At 40.6% G+C, this 13771-nt stretch overlaps 2 protein-coding genes across 3 annotated transcripts in view; one reads left to right on the forward strand and one right to left on the reverse strand.

Moving 5' to 3' along the window:
* ChT (choline transporter) overlaps positions 1-13771 on the reverse strand; it is a 447845-nt gene that overhangs the window by 52523 nt on the left and 381551 nt on the right. The gene's annotated exons all lie outside the window — the stretch shown is intronic.
* Dad (Daughters against dpp) overlaps positions 1-13771 on the forward strand; it is a 49568-nt gene that overhangs the window by 29977 nt on the left and 5820 nt on the right. Inside the window, exons 3-4 of the mRNA XM_034972898.2 lie at positions 3393-3473; positions 11000-11184. Of these exons, the coding sequence (XP_034828789.1) occupies positions 3393-3473; positions 11000-11184 (266 nt within the window). The remainder of the gene's footprint in view (positions 1-3392; positions 3474-10999; positions 11185-13771) is intronic.

Genomic DNA, 13771 nt, shown 5'->3' on the forward strand with positions numbered 1-13771 from the left:
GTTGGCTGCAGAGTCGGTGTCATTGAGCCGCTAATTATTCGACGGGCCGCGGCACCCGCTGCATACTCTTGCGCATTCTCTACAATTTTCCAAGTTTTGATGGAGGATCGATTCAAATTACTTATAGTAATCTTCTAAATATATACAAGGAAAAAGTCAGTATCCGTCCAGTGGGGTGATTCTCTAACTCAGTGTCTAACACTGAACGATAGCCACAGAGCTCCCTTTTTAATCCGTTGAAGGTTTTCTACGAAAAAATATTTTACGACCACCCAGTAAAACAGCAATGTAGAACCAACCAACCTCGGTGGCTATCATTCTGTGTTAGACACTGAGTTAGCGAATCACCTAGCAGTAGTTTGAGCTGTGCGTTGTTAGCAACGCACGGATGGATCGGGATGAAATTTGGCATGCAGATAGTTCTTATGACGTGGGCATCCGCTAAGAATGGATTTTTGAAAATTCAACCCCTAAGGTGAAAATGATGGTTTGAAATTTGTGTAGTCCACGCGAACGAAGTCGCGAGCATAAGCTAGTCAATCATAACTCTACACGGACTAGGCATCTCCACGTAGTTCTTATTGTGAAATGAGCTCAAATGTTATTTATTGTTGTGAATAAGTACATAATATATAAACTTTTGACAATGTAGGTATGTACCTACTCGTGTAAAACTAAAACAGTACGAATTTATATTAATAATATTAATACAAGAGAAATAGTTTTGAATGTCTTCTAATAATAATGTTGAAGGAAACGCGCACGCAAACATAAACATCTTACACGTGGAGTCCTTGTTTTAACTTTCTTGTAAAAACAATATGCATACGTACCTACTTAGTAACGCATGTACTTAGTTACTTGACCGGTATCATTCAAAATAGCTTTATTTACAGCTTTATGTACAATACAAAACAATTCTTTATTTACATAATGTGTACCTATAGGTATGTACATGAGGTGTTAAATCTAAGAATCATACTTAGTCCAGCAGTAGCACATTAATACAGTAGACAGTTGAGATTACCAAGTATAAAAAACCGGCCAAGTGCGAGTCAGGCTCGCGTAATGAGGGTTCCGTACTACAGTCGTATTTTTTCGACATTTTGCACGATAATTCAAAAACTATGATGGATAAAAATAAATAAAAATCTGTTTTAGAATGTACAGGTGAAGACCTTTCATATGATACCCCACTTGATATAGTCACTCACTTCGAAAGTTGAAAATATTAATTATTAGTTCATGACCGCAATTTAATTTTTTTTGTGTGATCTAACCCTAAATTCACGGTTTTCAGATTTTTACCCAAATATCAGCTATAAGATCTACCTACCTGCCAAATTTCATGATTCTAGGTCAACGGGAAGTACCCTGTAGGTTTCTTGACAGACAGACAGACAGACAGACAACAAAGTGATCCTATAAGGGTTCCGTTTTTCCTTTTGAGGTACGGAACCCTAAAAATACAGGCAATCATAAAATTAAACTAAGTACGAATAATAAGTATACCATACATTTTACATTTTTGATAAAAACAATTGTAAATGTCACGTCAAGAAGACACGAGAAAGAAAGACCGTTGGAATACCGATTGTGGGGTTTAAAATTTTCAATTAATCTGTAAAAAAACAAATTTAATGTACATCGCAATACCAACCCAATCCCGGGTTTCGTTAAAAGATTTCAATACAAAATTGGTACCCTCCTCTCAGCAAAACGCAATTAAATACATAAATGGCTCTGTATATTTACTAACATGGTAAAGGTATGCGCAGTCGATAAAAAAAATACCTCAAGAATTTTTCCTCCCAGTGTCTTACACCGTATGACATCTGTACTGTATGTAATTAAATATATTAATATGTGTACGCAGTCGGGAGGCCTTGATTGAGATCTCTAATATGCTAATATATCTCTCATTATGCGGACATACAAGACACGCCTACAACGGTGTACTTTGTGTACTTATGTGTAAATCTAAAGCTTTATATAAATTGTATAGTCTAATGTCCCACTGCTTTAAAAATATTTCCAAAATATTTTAAAAATATTTTAAAAACTCATCAAACGCAAAATTCCTTTATTTTGTTCCTTCAATTTAGTTTCAGTTTTAGAACACAGTTTTGGAATTAATATCAAAAAACAACAAATAAAATTGGTCTCGATGCTTACGCAAGTAAGCAAAATATTTCATAAATATGACCTATTTTATATCAACTTGGTGAGAATGTTCGTGTAAATACACTGCCAGAGCGTCGCCGTTCTTGTTAGATTTTTTTTTCTTATTAGAACTTGGCTTGATCACACTGGCCGTGTGTCTTGGAATATTTCACAAACATTTAAAAGTTTATTAGCATGTTTTGGTATGCAAAAAAATCAAACTTATTTTTTAAAATTATTATTATCGATATCTATTTTAATCGACCCGTTGGCACCGCAAAACCTTAGCGCTAGACAAAAAAAAGACGTTACGCATCGAATCGAATTAAAAATTAAAATACGTATTCCAATTTCCATTAGGTATAACCATTGACTTCGTATGGACAGGGCCATTGAACAAACAAAATGGCACGGATTCAGTGGTGCTTTAGCACCAATGCAACCTTAGTGACATCTGGATTTCAAACAGATCGTTTAGTATCTAAGAGGTGGCGCTGATTTATTTGGTTCCAAAACCGTCAACAATTTTGTTCGCTTGGGCATATCTTGTCATTAATATCGATGGGTATAACCTTTTTCGGTTTCTGTAGGTATATATATTGCGAGTAGGTATAAGTAAAAATTCATTAGCGGTCGAGAAAAATCGGCAACCCAAGGGGGTCTCGAGTTTCGTCTCCCATACACAGCCTCACCTCTGCAGGTGTCCAGGTGATGTCATCGCTGACTAGAAATACTGGTTACAGATACTTTATAATTTATAACCTAATTTTTTTTCGAGCCAATTTATAAACTCGCTTCGTCCGATGTCACGTTGTCTCGATGTTTCATATTTTCGTTCCGTACCTCAAAAGGAAAAACGGAACCCTTATAGGATCACTTTGTTGTCTGTCTGTCTGTCGGTCTGTCAAGAACCGGGTACTTCCCGTTGACCTAGAATCATGAAATTTGGCAGGTAGGTAGGTCTTATTGCAGACATTAGGGGGAAAATCTGAAAACCGTGAATTTGTGGTTATATATCACATTAAAAAAATTAAATTGTGTTACATACCTAAACTAAAAATTAGTATTTTCTAAAGATTATGTAAGTTAAAATTAAAACGCACATAATTTCGAAAAGTTAGAGGTGCGTGCCCGGGATCGAACTCACGACTTCCCGAATAGGAGAGAGTATAAGGCAGGGCTGTTAGACTAGGTGCTGACTATTCTGACAGAGTGTTTGTTTGTTCCAGAACACGGCGAGAATACACAAGATGCGAGGAGGACGGATCATGAGCGGCTTGCTACGGGCTCCCTCGCTACTGATGGCGAAGGTTAGTTCTTCTCTTCTTCTTCTTTTTTACGATGCTGCTTTGCAGTAGAGATGTTACAGGGGTTTGATTCCGATTCCGAAAGGTCGGGACTTCCGATTAATTTTACACCTTCGGTTCCGATAAATTTTAATCGGAAGTTATATCGGAGGTCGAATATGCTGAGGCTGCTTAACTATTAGTAGGTAGGTACTGTTTAATATTTTAGATTCGATTGTTTTTAAATACATATCAAAGATTGCGAACCGGCAGGAATCGAACCCGCGTCTCCTGGGATCGCGCCCGACACTCTGCCCACTAAGCTATATTAGTAGGTAGGTACTGTTTAATATTTTAGATTCTATTGTTTTTAAACACATATCAAAGATTGCGAACCGGCAGGAATCGAACCCGCGTCTCCTGGGATCGCGCCCGACACTCTGCCCACTAAGCTATATTAGTAGGTAGGTACTGTTTAATATTTTAGATTCGATTGTTTTTAAATACATATCAAAGATTGCGAACCGGCAGGAATCGAACCCGCGTCTCCTGGGATCGCGCCCGACACTCTGCCCACTAAGCTATATTAGTAGGTAGGTACTGTTTAATATTTTAGATTCGATTTTTTTTAAATACATATCAAAGATTGCGAACCGGCAGGAATCGAACCCGCGTCTCCTGGGATCGCGCCCGACACTCTGCCCACTAAGCTACAGCCCGTTTACTGCCAGTGACGAAATTTGTGATATGAATGTTCACTCAGTACTGAAGCGACTGTTTATGCCATCTAGCGACACCGATTGTTTTTTTATCGATTGTTTTTATTTTCAACACCCAGGTATACACCTACCGGTATTATTTTTTGAACTGATAATAAGAATATAATCACTGCCCATATTATAAATGCGAAAGTGTGTTTGTTATATGTAAATGCGAAAATTGTGTCTGTTATAATATTATGTGGTTTCTTGTTTGGATTATTTCCAAAACAATCCTTGAGGCAATGATATTTTTAGCAAAAGAAAAACGATTTATGTTGATAAGATGAAGAAATTCTTTACGATCATTTTTAACCGACTTCAAAAAAAGGAGGAGGTTCTCAATTCGTCGGAATTTTTTTTTTTTTTTTTTTTTTTTTTTATTTTTATTTTTTATGTATGTTCCCCGATTACTCAAAAACGCCTGGACCGATTTTGAAAATTCTTTTTTTGTTTGAAAGGGTATACTTCAAAGTTGGTCCCATTTCAATTTGGTGAAGATCTGATGAACATCTTCGAAGATAGATACTGGAACTCCTCAACGGATAAGAGTAAATTGCTCGCGATCAGTGTAATAGCTTAGTAAACAGTAGATTTTTAACCAGGCGTAGCATAATTCCATGGGGCCACTAAAAATTGTGAAATAAAAAATTTTTACAAAAAAAATAAAAACCGACTTCGTTACATAAACACTAAAAATTGAAAAATAATTTAATTTATTACCGAATATATTATGTATACAAGAGTTAATATAGTTCCATAATAATATTTTTTGGGGTCGGTGCCAATGAGGTGCCATTGTGGAGTCCCATAAAAATATGAAGTCTAGACGATTCGCGCAGCTAAAGCTAATTTTTAAGATTGCGAACCGGCAGGAATCGAACCCGCGTCTCCTGGGATCGCGCCCGACACTCTGCCCACTAAGCTACAGCCCGTTTACTGCCAGTGACGAAATTTGTGATATGAATGTTCACTCAGTACTGAAGCGACTGTTTATGCCATCTAGCGACACCGATTGTTTTTTTATCGATTGTTTTTATTTTCAACACCCAGGTATACACCTACCGGTATTATTTTTTGAACTGATAATAAGAATATAATCACTGCCCATATTATAAATGCGAAAGTGTGTTTGTTATATGTAAATGCGAAAATTGTGTCTGTTATAATATTATGTGGTTTCTTGTTTGGATTATTTCCAAAACAATCCTTGAGGCAATGATATTTTTAGCAAAAGAAAAACGATTTATGTTGATAAGATGAAGAAATTCTTTACGATCATTTTATCTTGTCAAATGATAAAATTGTTTTTCAATAGGGTCTTGGACTGTAGTAGTAAAATGAAGTGATTTTTTTGTATAGCGGTAGTTTCATCATCATCATCAACCAATAGACGTCCACTGCTGGACATAGGTCTCTTGTCGGGACTTCCACACGGCACGGTCTTGCGCCGCCTGAATGCAGCGGCTCCCTGCGACTCGTCTGATGTCGTCCATCCACCTAGTGGGGGGTCTTCCAACGCTGGGTCTTCGGAGACGCGGTAGTTTATGGGGCTAGAATTGATTATTAAAAAGAGTAATTTAAAAAATCATGGTTTATATTATTTATTTTTACAGACAAACAGACACACTTTTGCATTTAATATAATATTAGGTAGTATAGATTATAAGATTAGTATGAATTTGAAAGAGGTATCCTTGACAGGCATATCAAGACTCAAGATTTTCTACCATTAGGTGGTAGGTACCATCAGTTTGTGTTGACGGTAGGTACCACGTGCTGGTGGCATGTAGTGGTATAACCTTGGCGATCGATCGCCTACCCGCGCCCGCCTGGCGCCAGTTGCGGTATTACTACCGACCTACCATTTTTCATGGGGCTTGGCAGACACCTGGTACCATTGAGTTAGAGACCGTAGAGATACAGAAATGATATAGTAGCCGTCAAAAAACCGCTCCCACCTCCTGGACCTAATAAATAATTTAAATGAACCAACAACAGCTAAATGCTACTTACGCATTTACAAAAAAAAATTGCGTACTGCAATGCAACTTGTTGCTAACAACTGCTAACAACTTGTCATACTATTTTGACAGCATATAGAATAGAAAACAATTTTTGTTTGAAATAGCCCTACTATGGATACTACTAATTTAGTTCAATGAAATGACTGAAACGAACAGTTACTTTAGTTATCTGTATTTCTTACTCGTATTACAATAATATGACTTGCGTTTCGTTATTTCAATTCATTTCAATCAATTTCCACAAAAATATGCTCACAATTTAATAACTCCTAAAGCTCAAAAGTGTGATTCATTAGTTATGTGATAAAGATATTATTGACAGACAGTAAAAAAGCAGGTCCAGCGCCACTGTTGCGAGTCCCGAGACCAATTTTCTATTTAGGGTATGACTGAGGGCGTTTTTCGGGACATCTTTGCCTCTAGTATTGTATATGGTAACTCTCTGCCTGGAGGTATATTTCTAGAACTTTGCCTGGTTAGCAAAAAAAAGATTATGACTGAAATTGAATAAGAGCAGATAGATGTTAAAAAAATTTGCTTGTGACTTCGCCCGCTCGCGTCTCCGTTTAATTTGTATATTTTTCACATCTATTTTCCGGTACTACTGAGATATTTTCCAGGATGAAAAGTAGTCTGTCATGCAACCTAACCTTGACAAATTTTATAAAGTTCAGTGGTATATCATCATCATCATCATGATCAACCCATCGCCGGCTCACTGCAGAGGGTTTTGGCCATAGTCTACCACGCTGGCCATGTGCGTATTGGTAGACTACACACACCTTTGAAAACATTATGGAGAACTCTCAGGCATGCAGGTTTCCTCACGATGTTAACCTTCACCGTTAAAGCAAGTGATAACGCACATAGCTCCGAAAAGTTAGAGGTGCGTGCCCGGGATCGAACCCCCGACCTCCGATTAGAAGGCGGACGTCCTAACCACTAGGCTATCGCAGCTTTTTACAGTGGTATATAAAAACCCTAAAAGTACCAGACGGGCAAACACTTTCGCATTTAGCCACCTATATTATGGGATGAATTTAGTTGAGTTTAGCGGTGAGATCATCACAATTTCAAGACTCGTATACCTACTTAATTAATATTTAATGGCAATCAAAAAGCTGTCGTTAAGGTTGTTAAGCGGTTTTTACATCATATTTGTATTGAGTATTTTTGATTATTATTATGCATCATCGACCTAGGTCCGTAATCAATTCAAATATCAAGTTACTGATAATTAATGCAAAAGAGTTTGTTTGCTGGTTTGCCCTTCAATCACGGCACAATGGAGCAACGGATCGACGTGATTTTTAGGGTCCCTTATAGGATCACTTTGTTGTCTGTCTGTCTGTCTGTCTGTCTGTAGGTTTGTCAAGAAACCTATAGGGCACTTCCCGTTGACCTAGAATCATGAAATTTGGCAGGTAGGTAGGTCTTATAGCAGCCATTCGGGGAAAAATCTGAAAACCGTGAATTTGTGGTTACATCACACAAACCAAATTAAATTGTGGTCATGAATAATAATTAGTATTTTTAATTTTCGAAGTAAGATAACTATATCAAGTGGGGTATCATATAAAAGGTCTTCACCTGGGCATTCTAAAGCAGATTTTTATTTATTTTTATGCATCATAGTTTTTGAATTATCGTGCAAAATGTCGAAAAAATACGACTGCAGTACGGAACCCTCGTTGCACGAGCCTGACTCGCACTTGACCGGTTTTTTTTGAATGGGTGTAGCTGAATACCTGGGCCACGGTAATATTATCATACCTGGGCGTGGCATCTAAGCTGCTTTTTATTCAGGAAAATCCGAGTTTCCACGGAAATTTTCAATCTATATTCACGCGACCGAAGTCGCCAGTAATATTTTATTATGAAAGGGAAAATAGTCGAACTCTGTAAATTATTATTGTAACACAAGCGATAACCAGATGGCGCTAGCCAAGGTGTGGATCGCGCTAACTCCCTCGAACTCGCCAAGTTGCCACTAGATGGCGTTGGCTGTGGGTTGGCCAAAAGCGCATCGCGCTGCGGAGATCGTCCGGCCGTAGTATAAGACCCAGCCACAGCCATCAGTTGTCAATCCGAAATCCGACTTAATCCGACTCAATCCAAGAGTTCGCCAGTCTTCGGATTCACCAACGCACAACGTACGAGTACGCTGTGTCGTGCTTCCGACTGCGCTTCCACTGCGTGGGACGTTTGTTCGGGACATGGCTATCGGCTACTCGTACAGTGCAGCGCAGTCGCGCTTCCGGCATTCGCTTCCACCGCGTGGGACGTGTGCACGGGACACGACTTTCGCACAGTACAGTCGCGCTTCCGACCTCTCGCTTCCACTGCGTGGGACGACGCTGGGACACGACACTGACTTTCTTTAACACGGAATAAACGTGGTGCTGTTAAGCAACGTTGTTTCACTTTGGCCATCCGGACCCCGTTAACCAACGTGGGGCAGTCCAGCTCTCCAACGTGGGGCAAGATCCAGCATATCCCAGCTGGAATCTTTTACAGTGGCGCACAACGTGTGGGGCTGCTGGTTACAGCCGGCAGACACAGGCAAATCGAAAACCTCAGACCCAAGAGTCTACGTGATGGCTATCAACATAACGTACGAAGACCTCACTGGAGTTATGCCATGGGAGCTGCTCTGAACCAGGGGGAGGATGAAGCTCAACATTCAACAGGAGGGACAAATGCCGAAACGAACTCTTTCTCCAGTTTCCTCGTCGGGACGCCTTCGGAAACTGAGGGGGAGACTGTAACACACTGAGGATGAAATTCAACGTTCAACAGGAGGGACAAATTACGAAACGAACTCTTTCTCCAGTTTCCTCGTCGGGACGCCTTCGGAAACTGAGGGGGAGACTGTAACACAAGCGATAACCAGATGGCGCTAGCCAAGGTGTGGATCGCGCTAACTCCCTCGAACTCGCCAAGTTGCCACTAGATGGCGTTGGCTGTGGGTTGGCCAAAAGCGCATCGCGCTGCGGAGATCGTCCGGCCGTAGTATAAGACCCAGCCACAGCCATCAGTTGTCAATCCGAAATCCGACTTAATCCGACTCAATCCAAGAGTTCGCCAGTCTTCGGATTCACCAACGCACAACGTACGAGTACGCTGTGTCGTGCTTCCGACTGCGCTTCCACTGCGTGGGACGTTTGTTCGGGACATGGCTATCGGCTACTCGTACAGTGCAGCGCAGTCGCGCTTCCGGCATTCGCTTCCACCGCGTGGGACGTGTGCACGGGACACGACTTTCGCACAGTACAGTCGCGCTTCCGACCTCTCGCTTCCACTGCGTGGGACGACGCTGGGACACGACACTGACTGTCTTTAACACGGAATAAACGTGGTGCTGTTAAGCAACGTTGTTTCACTTTGGCCATCCGGACCCCGTTAACCAACGTGGGGCAGTCCAGCTCTCCAACGTGGGGCAAGATCCAGCATATCCCAGCTGGAATCTTTTACATTATTTAATTTGACTTTCGCCAATTTATAGATTCTGAAAAACTACATAACCAGTAGGTTATGTAGGACTCAGACTTTTGTCAGCTCAAAAACGTGGTAACTAGCCTCATCATTGACATTTTTTTATTTAATAAGTATATTAAATAAAAAAATGCTATTATTAACAGCTATACCGCTATAGACAGGTACATGAGTACACGAAGTGTATACAATTTTTTTAAAAAAAACCCCAATATTTCTTCCCAGAAAAACTGACGATTCACTAAACGCCCAGCTCAATGTCCTAGATAGCTGAAATTTTGCTCAGAGGTTCCCTTTATAATGTACCTAGACAAGAAATAATGCTCGATTTTTCGAAATTCCCACGCGAGCGAAGCCGCGGGCGGTCGCTAGTGATAGATACATAATGTAAAAGGTCTCCTATGAAATTTTCCGAGAAATATTAAAATTTGGCCGGCGATGATGACAATTCGTCAGTGGCGCGTCGCCGTGCGCCAAGTTTACTCTCTGGAACAGTGGCATGATGTAACGAGGCTGAAATACCTAGATATCAACAAACTGTTCCATTATAGACCCCTCCATTATAGGCCGGAGTCAAGCAAAGAAATTTCACCGACGGAAGGTTTTTCGACGATGGAATATAATGTTCTCAACAATAATATTCACCGATGGAAAGTTTTCCACCGACAGAATTTAAAGTTCTCGAAAACATTATTTATTCGCCGGCGGAAAGTTTTTCGATGATAAAATTTAATGTTCTCGACAATATTATTCACCAACGGAAAGTCTACCAAAGACAGAATTTAAAGATCTCGAAAACATTATTTATTCACTGACGGTCGAAAGTTTTCCGATGATAGAATATAAAGTTCTCGACAATATTATTCACCCATGGGAAGTTTTCCGACGATAGAATATAAAGTTCTCGACAATATTATTCACCCATGGAAAGTTTTCCGACGATAGAATATAAAGTTCTCGACAATATTATTCACCGATGGAAAGCTTTCCGACGATAGAATATAAAGTTCTCGACAATATTATTCACCCATGGAAAGTTTTCCGATGATAGAATTTAAAGTTCTCGACAATATTATTTCACAGACGGAAAGTTTTCCGATGATAGACAATAAAGTTATCGACAGTATTATTCATCATCATTCATCACCGTCATTATCAACCGTTAGATGTCCACTGCTGGACATAGGTCTTCAGCTTTGCAACCCGTTAAGGAGTTTACCTTGCCGAATTTATTCACAGCATCTGTAGCGACCTTTCTTCCTTGTTACAGAGCGACAGAGCTGGGAGACGGAGTGGTGCAGACTGGCGTACTGGGAGCTGACGCAGCGCGTGGGTCGCCAGTTCAGTGTCCGCGTAAGGGCGGTGGACGTGTTCGGGGGCGGAGGCGGCACGGGCGCCGGCAGGCACGGGCTGTGCCTGGATGCGCTCGACTCCAAGGAACCGCAAGTTGAACAGGTGAGAAACCAGCCATTAATTATTCACTACGTGATCAAAGAAAAGGTGAAAAGATCCGTAGGAAAACCAGAGTAACCGACATAGCTCAACGGGTGTTGAAGCTGAAGTGGCAATGGGCATAGTTTGAAAAACTCTGAACCGGAAAGATCAGTGTTGGAAGACCCCCCACTAGGTGGACAGACGAGATCAAGCGAGTCGCAGGGAGCCACTGGATCCAGGAGGCGCAAGACCGTAGTGTGTGGAAGTCCCTTCAAGAGACCTATGTCCAGCAGTGGAAGTCTATCGGTTGATGATGATGAATGATGATGAATCAGCCGTCGCTCACCAGCAAGATGGTCTGTCCAGTTGAAGCAGTCCAAATCGTGTAAGTTCAACACGCGATCGCTAAAATGGTCACCGATAAAAGAAAACTCCTTCCTTTTATTCAGCGGGTCTGGAAATCGACCCCGGGTTCGCACCTAATTTATGAGAGTTATGTGCGCTTCAAACAACTAATTATTATACACTTATACTATATAAATATTATACAAAATTATTAAACATCGTGAGAAAACCTGCATACCTGAGAGTTTCCATAATGTTCTCAAAGATATGTGAAATCTGCCAATAGTCCATAGAGTATAAATACTATCTGTCCCGGCTTACTCACGTGTGTAGTCGACGTTAGCCCGACTAGTTTCGAACCCATCCGGGGTCCTTTTTCAAGAGAGTCCGTCCGCGCACGCGCCGCGGTTTTGACTGCGGGACGCACGTGCCGCTGCCCGTAGAGCCCGTTGTGAGGGTGGCTGGGGTGGGGGGGAGACAGCTGCCGATCGTCTCCCGACAGTTCCTGCTGTTCTTCGTCACTGAAACCGTCACCGAAATCCAGGCACGCGGAGCTAATGGTGTCCCGTCCCACGACTGATGCCCTTGTCTTAGCGTCAAAAAGCGGTTTCCACGCTGAGGGTAGCATCCATCCATTGTCACGATTGAAATTCGGGTGGCGACTAATTTCGATCGCTTCCCGTATCTTCCGCGGTACTAGAAACTTTTCCCGGGACAGTACGGAAACCTTGTCGAATCGTATGTAGTGCGTCGTACCCGAATTTTGGATATGTTCTTGAAAAAGGACCCCGGATGGGTTCGAAACTAGTCGGGCTAACGTCGACTACACACGTGAGTAAGCCGGGACAGATAGTATTTATAATGGAAATCACTCACGGTAGTTTAAACGCTAAAATAGTCCATAGAGTCTTCAAAGGTGTGTGAAATATGCCAATCCCTGAATCGGCGCGGCGTAGTGGACTGTGCCCCAACCTGAGAGACCTTTGCTCAATATTGGGCCAGCGATGGGTTAGATAAGAGATGACATGAAATAGATTAAGATAGTTTGGAGATTTCTTATAGTAATTCTATCAACAATGGATATCGAACCGCTACTCACCGAAGGATGGCCGTTGCGCTAAGCTATGGTGCCAAATTCGTAAATTCACAGTACGTGCTTCGAATCGCATCAACCAACCGCCGCTGGCCTACGTGAGTACCAACATGACGACGATATTTGCACCAAGTACAATCTACATTATCAATCGGCTGGTTCATAAAACTTTGAACGATGTTCTGCATTATATATATATAGATGCTCTGCAGTAATTGAGACATGATAGGCGTTATAGAAAGATTTTTATGCAAATTACTCTTCTCTAAACTATTATAGATATATATCTATAATATAAACATGAATCACTAAATGTGTTGCTCATCGCAAATCTCGGGAACAGCTGAACCGATTTCGCTAATTCTTTTTTCATAATATTCCTTAAAGTACGGGGATGGTTATTACGAAGAGAAACATTTAATTCAACCTTCCCCTCAATTTTCTAAACTCCACCCGAGCGACGCCGGCGCAGGTCAGCTTGTAAAAAATAAAAATGAATCGTTGAATGTGTTGCTATGCGCAAATCTCGAGAACAGCTGAACCGATTTCGCTAATTCTTTTTTATAATATTCCTTGAAATACGAGGATGATTTTACAGAGAGAAAAATTTAATAAATTGCCCGATAAAGTCTAAAAACAACACTTTTCTATATTCCCATACAAAAGATACGTAATAATACTTAAAAGTCAATTACACCATAATTGTTGCCAAGCTTTCAAATCGTTTCTACCTCAGTAACAATGATTTAATCGAACTGAAGAGTACAACGCTCGACTCCAATAAATTGTACTGAATGTATAGTCCATAAAAAATAAAAAAAAAAGATTCCGACGAATTGAGAACCTCCTCCTTTTTTTGAAGTCGGTTAATAAATCAACCGCTTTGAATTGAGCAGTAGGAACATTGTGCGTTGCATATACGGGTATGTAAATTGATTTAGCGGCTCGCATGCGGCAATCAGCATACAGATAACCCCGCCGATAACTTTAGATAGTACATAGGTACCTACACGAGCTATACGCTAATAATTTACTAATAAACTGCCTATAATATGTATATCTTATAGTCTTGATATCTTGTATAATTATATGCCACTATTAGTCCTGAAAGTTATTTTTTAAGTTCATCATCATTATCATAATCAATCCAATCAAAATCACAATCAAACC

This window comes from Maniola hyperantus, chromosome 10, assembly GCF_902806685.2.
Source record: "Maniola hyperantus chromosome 10, iAphHyp1.2, whole genome shotgun sequence".
Classification (NCBI taxonomy): domain Eukaryota; kingdom Metazoa; phylum Arthropoda; class Insecta; order Lepidoptera; family Nymphalidae; genus Maniola; species Maniola hyperantus.